Source organism: Tetrao urogallus, assembly GCF_951394365.1.
Source record: "Tetrao urogallus genome assembly, chromosome: 6".
Lineage (NCBI taxonomy): Eukaryota > Metazoa > Chordata > Aves > Galliformes > Phasianidae > Tetrao > Tetrao urogallus.
The window spans coordinates 18,566,151-18,580,614 of NC_136819.1; the positions used below are offsets into that span (position 1 = coordinate 18,566,151).

At 46.2% G+C, this 14,464-nt stretch overlaps 1 protein-coding gene across 1 annotated transcript; it reads right to left on the bottom strand.

Annotated features, from left to right (window-relative positions):
• Positions 1 to 587: 587 nt before the first annotated feature.
• LMO2 (LIM domain only 2) lies at positions 588 to 6,762 on the bottom strand (the record flags this gene model as incomplete). Its single annotated transcript, XM_079536780.1, has 4 exons — positions 588 to 807; positions 3,349 to 3,564; positions 6,139 to 6,316; positions 6,726 to 6,762. The coding sequence occupies 4 exons, from the start codon at positions 6,760 to 6,762 to the stop codon at positions 588 to 590; spliced, it is 651 nt and encodes a 216-aa protein (XP_079392906.1).
• Positions 6,763 to 14,464: the final 7,702 nt, after the last annotated feature.

The following is a 14,464-nucleotide window of genomic DNA, read 5'->3' on the forward strand; positions in this document are numbered from 1 at the left end:
CTCACAAAAAAAAAAACAAACCCAAACCAACCAACAAAAATCCATGCAAAAATAACCCCCGCCCTCTTCCCCCTTTCTCTCCTAATCCAAAACATACTGCCTTATCAAATGACCACATAAGGGACTGGCCCTTTTTTTCCAGTATTCTTCTCCATGTCTACTTTAGGAGCAGTTGTCTAAACTGAGTAACTTTTTAAAAAGAGTTGAAAAGAAAAATCAACTGCACAATCCTAGTCTGCAGGTGACAAAGTCATAACATCTCTTTACATAAGTCACTACTGTTTTTCCATTTATGAGCATTCATTATCACATTGTGTTTGCTCCTCAGCTCTTGCCTATCTGGCTGATGTCAGTTATTGTGGATACGCCTTTGTTAGCAGGCCAGTCTATCTACTATTGCTTCAGTCTCCCTTCTTCATTTATATGTAGTTTGGATTCTACGTAGCACTGCCTGAAAAGGGCCTACTCTGTGGTATTTCCCCCCCATTTTAGACAAAGCACATAGCTCAGGTGGTTATCTCCTCACTGCAGCTACGTGTCTGCATCACCCGTGAGATGTCTTTTATAGATCATGAGCCATCTCTTTGCTATATCATTCCATTTATCTTAGTCCACTCGTAGATGTCCTGTTCACATACTATGTCCGAGTTGATGAGGAGGTATCTGTCCCCAACACAGAAGTGTTTCTGGCAGGCTGCACATTTGAAGCATTCAAGGTGATACACTTTGTCCTTCACCCGCATGGTCATCTCATAAGCCCGGATCCGTTTGTCACAGGAGGCACAGAGGCCATCTTGGCCAAAGAGCCTAAAACAACAACAGCAGAGAAGTAATTAGAGTTCCTTTCCCGGAGAGGTGGGGAAAAAAAGTAGTCAAAACAGGAACACAACATCAGTGCATTGCCTCATTAGTCAGACTATTGCCAAGATACATACAGGTCACACGGAAAGCTGCTGAGCAGAACTCAAACCTCTGAAATACCAAAAACTGAAGAAGAAAGTCCAAGGCCTTCACTTATTTCTAAGGTAAATGACTTCTGTGATCAATGACGCTATCCTGAAACATTGAGCAGCTTCAAGCAGAGTAAAGGTTCACCTGATCGTAGATAAAGTTGTGCGATGCTAATACTTCCTCTTATACCATCAACAGAAATTACCTTTCAGTTGATAAAACTTGCCTATCTTCAGCTGTTGCTATTGTGGTTCACAGGAAAAAGTTGCCACATTATGACATATCTATGATTTAATATTCTACTGCATGCATTCATTGCTTCCATATTTGAGATTCTTTCAAACTCAAATACTTCTGTATTCGTGAAATCACTCCTGCTGCATTTCAGGATACATGCTAAGACCTTCCAGGTGCTCTGCTGTCCCAGAAAATTCTATGTTCTTGACTGCTCTTTTGAAAGCAGATTGAGATTCCCTGCTGAAATAGTATGCTATTTTCTATTAAAAGGAGCCCCTAGCAAATGCACCATGTATGATGCCCCCCTCACAGCATTTGCCAGCATTCTCAACTGAAGAAGAGCAACATACTCAGCCATGTGTGATGACAAAATGAACAGCAGCATTTCACACAGTCTGCTGGTTACAGTTTTAAAAACATATTATTAATAAATAAGGGACATATAGAGAGTATGCATGTATATAGAATCATAGAATCATTTAGGTGGGAGAAGATCACTAAGATTGTCATGTATAGTCCTAAAAGGAGGGAGAAGTCCTATTACTTGTGTATAGAATACACTCATTGACTTTGAATTCTGTTTTCATACTAATTTCAAAAAGATTTTGTCCACCTTTACACTTCACTTCAGTGCCTGCTTCATGTACCCTGAACTGGAAATGGAACACCTATTACAGAGAGCTCATTAAGGGCAGAAGATATATTTCTTTAGTCTACCAGGAGATGTCAGTGTCTACTTCTGCCCAGCTAAAGTGATAAGGTTACACAAATGTTGCAAGACGTCTCATTAATAATGGAAGATATCTTGTTATATAATTAAATAAACAAAAACATTTCATCTCATGGCAAGAAAATACATTACTGCGCCGACATATTTTGTCTTGCTTCCCTTTTAAAACAAAAAGTGTCTGGGAAGTGTAGCTAACACAGGTTCATTGGAACATGATGTCTGCTGAGCGTTTACAAGTGGTCCCATTTCTGCCAAGGGAAATTCCCATCAGTAAGTTCTGGAACACAATTGCTAGGAGCTCCTCTGAGATGCTGCTTTAATTTTAGTAGACTTCAGTAAGGTAGTTGAAAATATATACAACGTCTTAAGCCTGTTCCACAAACTTCCTGCAACAGTAGGGATCCATTGGGACAAATGGGATACAGCCAGCACAGCTAAGGTCAAAACATTTCTCTGTAACTGAGAACATAGAGATCCTTTATTAAGAATGCTTTGTGAAATATATTATTCCCAGTTTAATCCTCTTACTTAAAAATCGTGGCAAATCAGATAGGAAGATAGATGTTGCTGAAAACTCCACTGGGTCCAGCTTAACAGGACCAAACTTCCCTGTACTGGCTGCAGCTCCACACTACACATCCAGCACATGATTTCTTTCTGCTTGAAGTGCTCCTGATAAGTTACCAGTGATGCAGAAAAAGACATGGATCGATCCATGTACAAAAGGCTGTCACTTCAGAACCAAACAAGTACAGCAGTCTCACTGCTTGGTGGAATCAAGCGTCTCTTATAGGGTTGACATTACCACATCAGGAAAATGAATTAAATTCAGTTACCTTGGATACCATGTTCTTAAATGAGAGAACGAAATGATCTTTCATCAGTAGCCAATCTCAGCACCTGCTTTTATGTAACTTTCAGCTCCAAAGCAATGCCTGGAGTGGCACAAAACTGCTTAAAGCCATTCTGGGGAACTGGCTTGCAGTCAGCATGGGTGGGAAGGTCTTCCTCAAATTCTTCACTGTTTCCCAATTTCTGCTTGGCAGTACCCCATGCTGACATGGCTGAGTCAGCATCCAGCTATGTGGGGAGCAGCAGCACTGAGCAAACCCCATTACTCTTAAACTCTACATCTAAGATTAGCCAAAATGAATTATGCATGATCCATGTTCACTAGCTGTACCTTAAATTGATAGACAAAGCTAAAATGGTAGAAAGAAGCAGAGGTGAATAGAATAAGTTGCCCAGAGAGGCGGTGGATGCCCCATCCCCGGAGACACACAAGGTCAGGCTGGACGGGGCTGTGAGTGCCTGATCTAGCTTAGGCGTCCCTGTTCATTGCAGGGGAGGTGGACCAGATGGCATTTAAGGTCCCTTCCAACTCACACGATCCCATGATTCTATGAGAAGCGGGCTGGGAGGCCGCATACCTGAGATAGTCCCTCCGGCAGAGCTTCCTGCCCAGCTTGTAGTACAGCCGCCGGCCCACCTCTCCCAGCCGGCACCCGCACAGGTCGCAGCTGAGGCAGTCCTCGTGCCAGTACTGGTCGATGGCCTTTAGGAAATAACGGTCCCCGATGTTCTGCTGGCAGCCCCCGCATGTCAGCAGCGAGGGGGGGATCTGCAGCACCTCGTCCACCGGCTCCCTGCGAACAAAAGGGGCGTTGGAGAAGGGAAACACGCTGCCATCATGAGAAGGAGGAGGAGGAAAACCAAAACTAAAGACAATGGCAGATGGGTCGGGTGAGAACACAGAGCACACCCTCATGTTTTTCTCCCAATGGAGTGAACAATTTATACCCTTCTAACACGAGAGGGAGCGAGCAGGACTTCACTCTTATTGCACTTTAAGGAGATTGGGATAACTTAAAGTATAAGGAGCTAATAAAAGTAACCAAATATTTGCTAATTTGTTTTATATTTTTCTTCAAAGGATAACAGAAACACAAAGATCTCTTTATCACCCAGGAGTATTCATTACCGTAAATACACCTAAAAGCTTTTTTTCCCCCCGATTTTTAAGATTTACCTATAAATGTCTGCATGAACTCAGACAACATCTCGATCTACTTCTAACTTACTGAAGAGCTCCACAAAGCACCTCTGCACCCCGAAATACACAAGCCTATTGTTTAGACCTGATGCTTTCAGTTTTGACTGTAGCGCTGCTTGGGAGCAAAGGGAATTCTGTCTCACAGAGATCTGTGAGTCTAGAAAAGGTACCTGAGGGAAACTGCATGCAGCCAGCTTTTCTCTGGGGAATGTAAATTTGGAGACTAAGTCCGGGGATGTTATTTCACTGAGCAGCATTAAATAAATAACAACAGATGTAGCTGCTGCCCAGCTGGTTTATGCTTTGCTGCTGTTTTGAATGAAGCCCGGATTTCATCCTACGTTCAAAAGCTAAAAGGAAGGCAGGTGAGCTCAGTTCTGCAGTGACCCAGACCCTCACCCAGACCTCAGGGAAGCTCATAGGAAGACTCTGGGATAAGTCCTTTAGCATCTGTATCATTTCAGCCCTCTGCTAGTGGAAAGGAAATCACAGGTTTGCACATTTAGGTTTATCTGCTTTACTAGACCATGACCAAAGTGCTCAACAGGAGGCAGAGCAGAGCCCCAGACTGTTTGTGGTCCTCACTCAGTTCAGAACTGGGCTGCACTGGGGTTCCAGCAGGCAACAGGAGAACTCCTATAGTTGCTGCCTCAAGGAACTCCATACATTTTTTACTAGGTTAGCAATTTTCTAGGGAAATATGACTCAGTTCAGTGTGGAGAAATGACCGCTGGTCAACATCTTCTGTACTATGAAACTGATCCTGTAGCTTTCACGAGCTGAGCCATGGGATGTGATGAGACAACACGCTCAGCCCACTGTTTTCCCAGTGCCCAAGCTGCTGGGCCCCAGCAGTGCTGCCCAGGCTCTGTAAGTTCCCATTGAAACTCCAAGCAGCCTGGGCTGTGACAGGAGCAGGCCCTGCTTATTCCAAGCTTTCTCTATTGAGCCCCATAGTTCCATTCCTGGAGAGTGGGCTCCACTTGGATGAGCTCTGCGTGCCACCCAACAGATCATGCAGGGAGGGAACGCACCTTAGTGTCCCTTATCGGCCATCATGCGAAACCTGAGATTGCAGCCCCAAAATATCTTGGCCTCACAGGTTCTGGGAATCACAAGGCAGCTCTGTAACAGCCCCACACGTTTCTGAGGAACAGAATTTCTTTCTTCTGCATCGGCTTTTTGATGTCCACATATTTGCACGCCAGCGAAGTCATTAGGACACCAAGCAGGAAAGCAAATAAATACTGCTAAAACGCTGCAGCGCAAACCGGGACATCGACACCCAGGAGTTCAGATGATGATTTCTCATAGACGATTTAAAAAAAAAAAACGTAGCACACAAAAAATCAGAAGCAACACGGCAGGAATTGATTTAACCCGCAGTGGGGATGGTTCCCCTGCGCTCATCGCAGCTTCAAGAAACGGCATTTGAATATATCACAGGAAACAAACTGCGGATGACCAAACTTAACTAAGAGCTATGTTTCAAGTGCTGTCTGAAAAAGGAGATTTTCTTTCTTTTGCTCTTATCACGATTCCAGATGGGTGTAACTGCAGCTACGAAGGCGCGCAGCGCTGTTTTAAGCCGAGTTGCCATTGCCCCTTGCAAGGACGGTGCCTGCATGTGCGGGAGGGCTGCACACAACCGGCTGCGGGACGGGATCTGCAGGTCGGCCCCTTCCACGAACATGAAAAACGCGGAGGGGAATTCTCACCACCTGCACCGTGGGGTCCCTCCGCACGCCCTCTGCGCAACGCCTCCCCCAGCAAAGCCCTTGAAAGTTACAAAGCGCCTCGCGTTGTGTAAATGTGGAAGTCGGGCACCCGCAGATAACAGCTCCGACCTTTCGCTATAATCGGCGAAAAGAGCGGGGCAGGTCCGGGGAGCCCGGAACGACGATCGCCTTTCAGCTTGGATGAGAGCCCCGCAGCGGGTCCCGCAACCCGCGGGCGGCGGGAAGCACCCGGCCCGGAGCTGCGCCCGCAGCCGCCTCCCGATGGGGCTGTCCGGCACCCGGGCTCCGGCTCCGGAGGCCCCCGCCGGAGAGAAGTCCCCGTGGCAGCCGAGGGGCGCGCGGGGCCGGTACGAAGCCGGCCAGCTTGCCGTCGGTGGCACCGCGAGGAACGGAGGGGTGGGGAGGCCGGGAGAAAAGACGCCACTTACTCGGAAGGATCGAGGCTCTTCCTCTCGATGGCCGATGACATTGGCAGGGATGGCTCCTTTGTAGCGTGCCTGTGATGCGATCTGCCCCCGCTGCCCCCGCAGAGGCCGTCTGCTCTCGACGCCTTGTCACCAGCCGCGCTCCCCCTCCGCCCCCCAATGACATTCACAGGATTTCCTCCTGCAACACCAAAGAGAGACACAAACGCGGGCTGGGGCGGCTGCCGGGCTCCGCGGCGGGGCTGCCCGCGGGCTCTAACCTCCCATCCTCGCCGCGCTCCTCCTGCGCGCCGGGCGGCGGGGCCGCTCCTCCGGCCGCGGCTCTGAGGGCGGACGGGAGGCGACTACCGCGACTACCGCGGCCACCGCTGCCTGCCCGCCGCTGCCCGCCGCTCTCCGGCGCCTGCCCGGCCGCGGCTCTCAGCTCGCCCCGCGGAGCCGGGCGGGTGCTGCGGCCGGGGAGCTCGGCATCGCTATTAGTGCTGCGCGGCGCGGCCCCGGCTCTCCGGTTTCATTTCCTTTTTCCTGATCACGATTCAAATACAATAGAAGGAAATCACGCTTAAAGAGACAGCTGCCCGTTTCTTAACTGGACTCCTGGGGGTTTAGCAACACAAACAGCGGCATCACGACTCGCTCGGCTTCTTAAAGAGACAGAGCTCGGGCTCCCCGCAACCGGGGCTGCGAGCTGACGCTGCGTTTTCACATCGCGACGTCACGGAGCAGCACCGCACCGCTGCTCGGGGCTCCCGGGGAGGTGCGCGACCCGAAAGGGCTGAGGGAAACCTCGACCGGCTCCGAGCTGTCGGCACCCCGGCCCCACGCGGAATCACAGCGGCCGTCACGCTCCCTCTCCTCGTCCTCTCCAGCCCCTACACACGCACATGCCCACACCAGGCACGTTTCGCTACGGCACCTGGAAATCGGGCGCTGGGTCAGAACTCGAGCGCTGTTTTCTACCTAGAGTGCAAATCGGTCAACTAAACTGTGCTTCCCTTGTATCCCGTTGTGTTCCAGAGTCACTGGTCGCTGGTGTCTGCTTCCAGATGCCCCCGAGTTCTCGGTAAGCACTATAACAAATTTATATCTTGACGCTGCTTGGTGTTAATGAGCTATAAAAGCTCGAGAGTACAGTATTGATCCATAATGAATCACACGGAAGCTAAAGATGGGAAACTCTTGCCTGAATGTCTCTATTTCCACTCCCATCCTTCCTCCCCCTCCTCTCCATCAGCACAGCATGTCCCGGAAAGAACTGATTTACAGGGCCAGAGTGAAAACTATTACAGTGGTTATAGCATTTTCCCAGACTGTGTGGCATGAGATGCCCGTAGCTGCTGGAGGCAGAGCCCTGGCTGAAATGAGCTGCTCGCCCCACTAATTCCTTCAGAAACAGTAAGAAAAGATCAGCAGTACAGTAAGAAAAGATCAGCAGTAAAGTGCTAGCAGAAGCATTTAGCTTCTATATTAATTCCCAGAACAGAAATACATTTGATGTCTATTTTTATGAGTACATTTTAATTTTTTCATCTTTTTGGCACCGGGGTTATAATATCTGAAATACATTAATGAGCCCGATCCAAAGATTAGTAACGTCAGCAGAAGGACTGTTATTCATTTCAAGGGCTTTGAACTGAGTTCTCCCAACGCTTTAGAGCCATCACTGGTCATTAGAATACATCTTTCTTATTCTTTAAGCTGTTACAGTATAGCAGCCGCTCTCACAACCAAATGTTCCCATCATGGTACAGCTCTTTCACCAGGTTCCACGGACTGCATGATGAACATTTCGTTTCTTATATTAGTTGGCTTTAAAGGTGTATCAAAAACAGCCATAAGAACTTCAAACGTGTTCGGGGTGAGGGAGGAGGAAGAAAAGAAACAAGCACTTCTGAGCTAGATTTCTCCTAGCCCCATGTCTCAAGGTTTAATAAAGTATAAACTCTGAGTCACAATTTCCCTGACGACTGGGGTAATCATACTCTGAACAGCTCCTGATGGGATAACGTGAGCAATTCCTTAAGGCCAGGTGCATTTTCTTCTTTCAGAGGACACAGCTGTGCTACAAAAGAGCTACAGCTCTTTCGGCATGCTCCCTCTCTTCTATGCACTTTTCCAAAATTTACAGGAAATAAATATCTTAAGACCTCTGTCTACGTGAAAGAGGTCAGCTCAGTCACCGGTTTTGGTGAGGGACAAAAATAGAGATGTTGACACATTTCAGACCCAGAACAAACTTCTTAGAAAAGCCAACTCCTTAAATGTAATCCTCATGATGGTACTAGCATTCATCACATATTCCCACAGACACCACCTATCTCCCAGTGTAAAGAGCTGTAACAACAATCACAAAGTTATTTCTTGTTTTCTTTCTTTCCTCTGAGAGGCAAAACAGTATGGGGAGAGCTAGTAGGAGCAAATAAATCAATCTCCTGATTGCTGCTCCACCATGCTTAGTGGGACAGTGGTGGAGCTCAATCTGCTTAAGCAAAGAGCAAAGGGGATCAAAGTTATAGATCTTGAATAAACTGCACTGCAAAGGCACCAGGCAATGCTTGGCCCTGTACATCAGGAGCCAGTGTCCTGTCCTGATAGGGAGCACCAAGTTAAACTGCTCTTGGGTTTTCCTGAATGAAATTTCTCAAGAACCTTTTCTCCAGGTTTCTGAGCTGGCCTTGGCTGTCTATTTTCACTGGATTCACTGTAAAAAAACGGCAAGAGCCATCTCTTCTAGCACCTTAGGGGATCAAAAGCATACACTTTTGGGGGAGACATTGCAATTTTCCTTTACTGGGTTTGTATTTAATAGGCTCTCACTCTGGACAGTGAACTTTGGCATGCCCACCCAAGGATCTCATGTCACCACAGATGAGAGCAGTGGTGAAGAGTGGATTCTCTTTTTCATCTCGGGCAAGTCCCTTAATATCTTTGTGCCTCAATTTTCCCATCTGTAAATGTTTACTTCCTTCAGTAGAATCGGTCATTGATTTACTTTTGCCTCCTGCTGAATAATGTTCACAAAGACAAAGCATTATTCTGGGCTAGAATTCGTGGTGCCTACATTTCCTGCACAGGGACAAAAAGACTGGTACTATTTTTAGTGAGGGCTTTTCTTTCCATTGTCCCTTTCTCTGTGAGGCTGTATTTTCCAGCATTTTCTAGTACAGCTTTTTGTGTTTGCTGACGGATTAAAAATCATGAGGGATGACTGTTGGTTTCAATTAAATTTTAGTAATGTAGATCCTACTATGAACTAATTATTGGAGCACAGCTAAGATCAAAACCAGTGCTTCTGTGTTAAGCATTCAGTACTTAGAAGAATCAGGCTGGACTTTTCTCTGTATTTTTCAATAAGAACATTCCATCTAAAACTATAATGTTTCTATGAGTGGTGTCATCTCAAGAAATAGCAAAAGGCACCCATTTCCAAAGAGCCAGCCCCTCCTGGACTGAGTATTTTCAGCTTTGTTTTGGAACCCTGCTCATTTGAGAGACTCTCAGGATCTCTGCTCCTGCATGTACTTCTTTAGTATATCCTAGCTTTGTTCTCTCTAGAGCTTATGGATAACGTTGAATAATTTCAGGTCTCTCTCATTTAGAGAAGCTTGTGTATAGGGAAGATTAACTTTGCTATCTTTCATAGCTGGTAACATTTTTTTGCCTAAAATGTACTTTATGAGGATTTAAGTTTCTGCATAGACATGAGAATTATATCTCAGTGCCAGTGGCCTGTATTTTCTGTTAGTATCTTCTATAGGATAGTAATGTCAAGACCATGGCTGAAGTTGATTGATTAATGCAAAGTCTGGCAGAGAAAAGGAAATACAGATTTCTGTATTTTGGGTTATTGTCTGCCATGGCCCCACCGTACAGTGCTAGAAAAAAAACATTGCTCTGCCTGTTTCCCCACTTGGTTCATCTGTTTGGGAAATGGAAAACCTGCTTCCCACCACTACTCACTGAACTGAGGCTTTGATGTGCCAAATCCTCAGGTTTAAGGAAAAAAAAAAAAAAAAAAAAAAAGACATCCGTTGCTTTGTTTTGGGTTTTTCTGACATGATGTTGACACCGTGCAACAGGTTAGAAGGTGATCATGTTCACCAATCTCTGGGCTGCCTGGTGAATACAGAATGCTTCAGTAGAAATCAGCTACTTCTGACAATGTTTGACATCTCTGGAGGATCAGTGTCATATCAATAGTGCACCATATTGACAAGATATAATATAATATCATAGGCATGCAAGACACCACATCACTAAAAGAAAAAAAATATGTTGGGGTTTTGTTGCTTTTTTGCTTTTTCATAGACCTGGAAATCTCTTTTTTAGACAATAATTTCTGTTATACGTCCTGTCTCCGCAAGTGCTAGTTTTCTTCCTAACAAAAGCTCCTACCACACTCCCAGCTACCTAGCATATTTTCTAAGTTTTTCTAAGTTTCCTGAGGATGGAAGTGGTGAAAGTAAAGATAAAGAGTTCTTCTTGAGTGATGACCACAGGAACAAACCTTAAAGTCTTTGTAGGCTTAGCAAAGTGTGATTCAGAGGACTTTAAAGACTCTGGGATAAGAACACACTTTTCTTTTGGCAGGTTAACCTTTCCTTTGAACTGGAAGAAAACATACCAGAACAATAAAAACCACAGCGAGAGTGAGGTTTGTTCTGGGATTGTGAGGTCCGGACTTTAGAAACCTGGTGCATAAAGAAGTTTGAGCAATAACAAGTTGTTGTTTTGTTGTGCCTTACGTTCTTCAGCAAGCAATTACGATGAAAAAGCAGCTGAGAGAAATCTCTGACTGCAGGTCACAGCACATATGATGACAAGTAAGTTACAGGCAGTCAGATGAAGGGATGCTTCACTGAAGAAATGCGAAAGGTTTCCCCTTCCCCATTTCCTCTCTTTTCTGCTACTGATTTCCCTTGCTTCCATCAAGCCCTTGCTGCCTCGTACACCGGCCAGATCCAATTACCATGTCATTTTTTCCATAAGGCTACTGCTGTACAGTATAGTTCTTCCAAGCAATTTGCACCTTTTCTGTGCTAAGTACTCTCCTCTGTGCTTATTATGCATGTAAGTCACCCCAGCAGCACTATACTAGTTTTTATTTCAGAATTAAATATCTCATCCAAAGTCCATACATGCCAGAAGAAATACACATATTAACCTGCAGAAGCTTTGAGTCTGACCTATGAATGCTTTCCTTTTAGAAAATAAGCAATGACTGGGAAAGAAATGCCCTCAGAGGAAATTTCACAGGGAGTCACAGACCAACCAGAAACTTCTGCTCAGGCTTCCCTGTCTATGTATATATATTTATATCTGTATTTATGATGTGTATATAATTATGCATTTCTTTATGTATGTATTTGTAAACACACAGAGAGACACATACAGACTTGTAAATTATATTCTTTAGTGTTTTGCAGCGTTCCAAGCTGTTTTCTAGACAAAGGTAGCGTTTCAAGATTACCACTGGTCTAGCTGATGCACTATTTCATGTTATCTGAGGGTCAGCAGGTAAATGTAGTACCTTGGTGTTACACAAGGAAGACTAACATCATTCCAGGAATACACCGGTCTTGCTGCTCCCCTCTGCAATGCCATTTCTGCTTTTAATTAGTTCTGGGGATTCAATGTGCGACAGGTCAGTCTCCCCAAAACAAATGCAATGGGAGGTAGTTCTGATGAGCTGGTCTGGTATTCCCTGCTCCACAACGAATCACAGAATCATTAAGGTTGAAAAGACCATTATGATAATCTGGTCCAACCCATCACCACTGTGACCACTGAGCGATGTTCCTCAGTGCCACATCTACATGCTTCTTGAACACCTCCAGGGACAGCAGCTCCACCACCTCCCTTAACACAGATAGCACATGCATACTCCCAAAATACATGGGCTAAGGACTGCATAATATTCTTACACTTACGGTACAAGTACCATCAATTTTTGGAAAAAGGTCCAGAAGAATAACAGCTCAATGTATTCTTGTTACACTAGCTCAAATAAAAATTGTACTGAGTTCATCTCCTCATTCCAGAAGCTGCAGCTTCAGATCTCACCAGGTGCATTGTCATGTATCCTATAAAAAGTCATACAGTGTGCTTTATACCATGAACCTAACCAAGCTTTACCTGTGGACCAGTGTGCAGGAGCACTGCTTATTCACTAATTTACCCCACTTCACCCAGCCACCTTCAGCAGACCTTGTAACCTGTAGCAGGAATTTCCTCTTGGACTCGGGAATGTCTGACGCAGCCTTTGAGTTGCTTGTCTTTTTTACATGACAAGGCTCCATTGCAAGCATACCGGCCACCTAATTATTAACCTTGACCTTGGGAAAAAGAAGCAGAGTGCCTTTAATAACAGCCCCTGTGAGCTGAGGAGGCTCTGCAATTATGTCGCATAATATAGTCATGAGAAGAAGGTAACCAGGGAGATAATGGTAAACATCAGCCTTAATTCTGTCTGAAAAATAATTGGAGTGATCTCCCTTTGTGGCTGGGGTAGAGGAGAAAATTGGATGGGTAAATTTCCAGCTATCACAGATGCTAGTCAAACATGCTGCACTCCACCACTGGCCAAATTATTCGCTGCCTCTAAGTGCTATGGGCACCAATTGCCTGGCTTCCTCTCAGTGCAGATAAGTCTGCATCATTTAAATGAGAAAACAGAGTTGGTTGCGGCCCAACTGGTATCACTCTGTGCTGCCACTGCATCTCTTGTTTACAGTGGACCCACCAAACTCCTCTGCTTGTCAGTATATTCATCAGTCCTGACACAACCTGGCCCTTAGAGCTGGTGACTTCCCATGAGGGTTGAAATTATCCTAGCACAATCCTTCAGGGTACAGCCATGGGAATGCTGATGTAGGATGCCCCCTGTTGCTCTTACTGCTCTGTGTACTGACTACAGCCTTGAAGTGTCTTTCCCATCCCAAGGGCACCCGTACAGGGATTCGCAGTGCATCCCCTATTGCAGGCTGTGGAGAGGACGTGTGCCAAGGGAGGAGAGCTGGGATGCTGACAAGTTTGCTAACGGGTTGTTCCTACCTCTGCTGGACACCTCCATCAGATGCTGACGTTTGCCTCTCTGCTGTCACCAACAGAAGTTCTACCTGGACCTCATGCTGACTGGCTAGGAGACTCAGGAAGCACAGTTAAGGCCACTCTCGGTTTGGAAACAAGCCCAGAAGAGCAACAAACATTTTCCTCCTGAGTGCACCGTTTCCCAGAGCTTTACCTTCCAGTTTCTTAGCCCATTTGGGACATTCAGTCTCCTTACTGATATAATCTGCTCAAATTATCATCATTAAGTCTCTCTTCTTATTTCATCCTCTATCAGAGGCTCTAGCTGGGATAGGGTGCCCATCCCAACCTGCCAGTTCTGCTTCCAGGCATTTCGGGCAGTGAGTTCTTCAGCCTTTACTTATATTTAGATCAGGCATTTCATTCCACGGCCACAGGGTCTGACCATTCAGATTGAACTGTGGTTTCAATTCCCCATTTCCTATTCCCATTCTCTCAGTTCTGGAGCTGGCCAGGCAGAGTTACACGAGTGTGTGGTAAATACATGCATGTCACATGCATATCAGCTAGCCTCAAGTGACATGTTAGCTCAGGTGAGTTTCATCAAGGTCTCAGAGTAGAATTACTTGGCATCTTCCGTTAATATGGAAGTGAAAACAGTATTAGGAAGCCACCTATGTTATCCAGGGATCCAAAGGGTTCCAAAAGCTCTGCCACTGCTTCACAGTGTCTTTGGGGAAGCAGTGGCCAATGAAGACATTGCTGATGACCACAGGTTGCCAGACTCCAACAGGGCATTGCGCAGTACTGGGAGCACATAGTGCAGAGTGAGGGAAATGGACTACCAGCACACAAAGCCACAGTGTATATCCGCTTTCTAATCTTTGCAGGCTCTGTGCCTCCTATCTCCTAGCCAATTTGTGACACGAGTCCCACTGCCAGGACAGAGAGATCCCTCCACTGCAGAGCAACCAGGCCATCCAGCTCTGAGTGCTGCTGACTCCAGCCAGACCTCCCTGCTGCAGCTCTCCACAGCTGCTGGTAGCCTCAGCGCCATCAAAGCGCTGGCTGGGAAGCGTGAGCCCTGCTGGGCTAGGACAGCATCCAGCACTGCAGTACTGCCACATTCTCCCTCTCCATTCCTCTAGGGATCTCTCTTTATATTGGCCACACATTTGGCACAAACACAGCCTTCATAGCTGCTTTCTGCTGGTCCCCTCTAGTACCCAATTAGAAGTCTGTCAGCACCAGGGCCATCACTCTCCTGCCGCTTCTGACAAGCCTGGACACCGCTGTACTG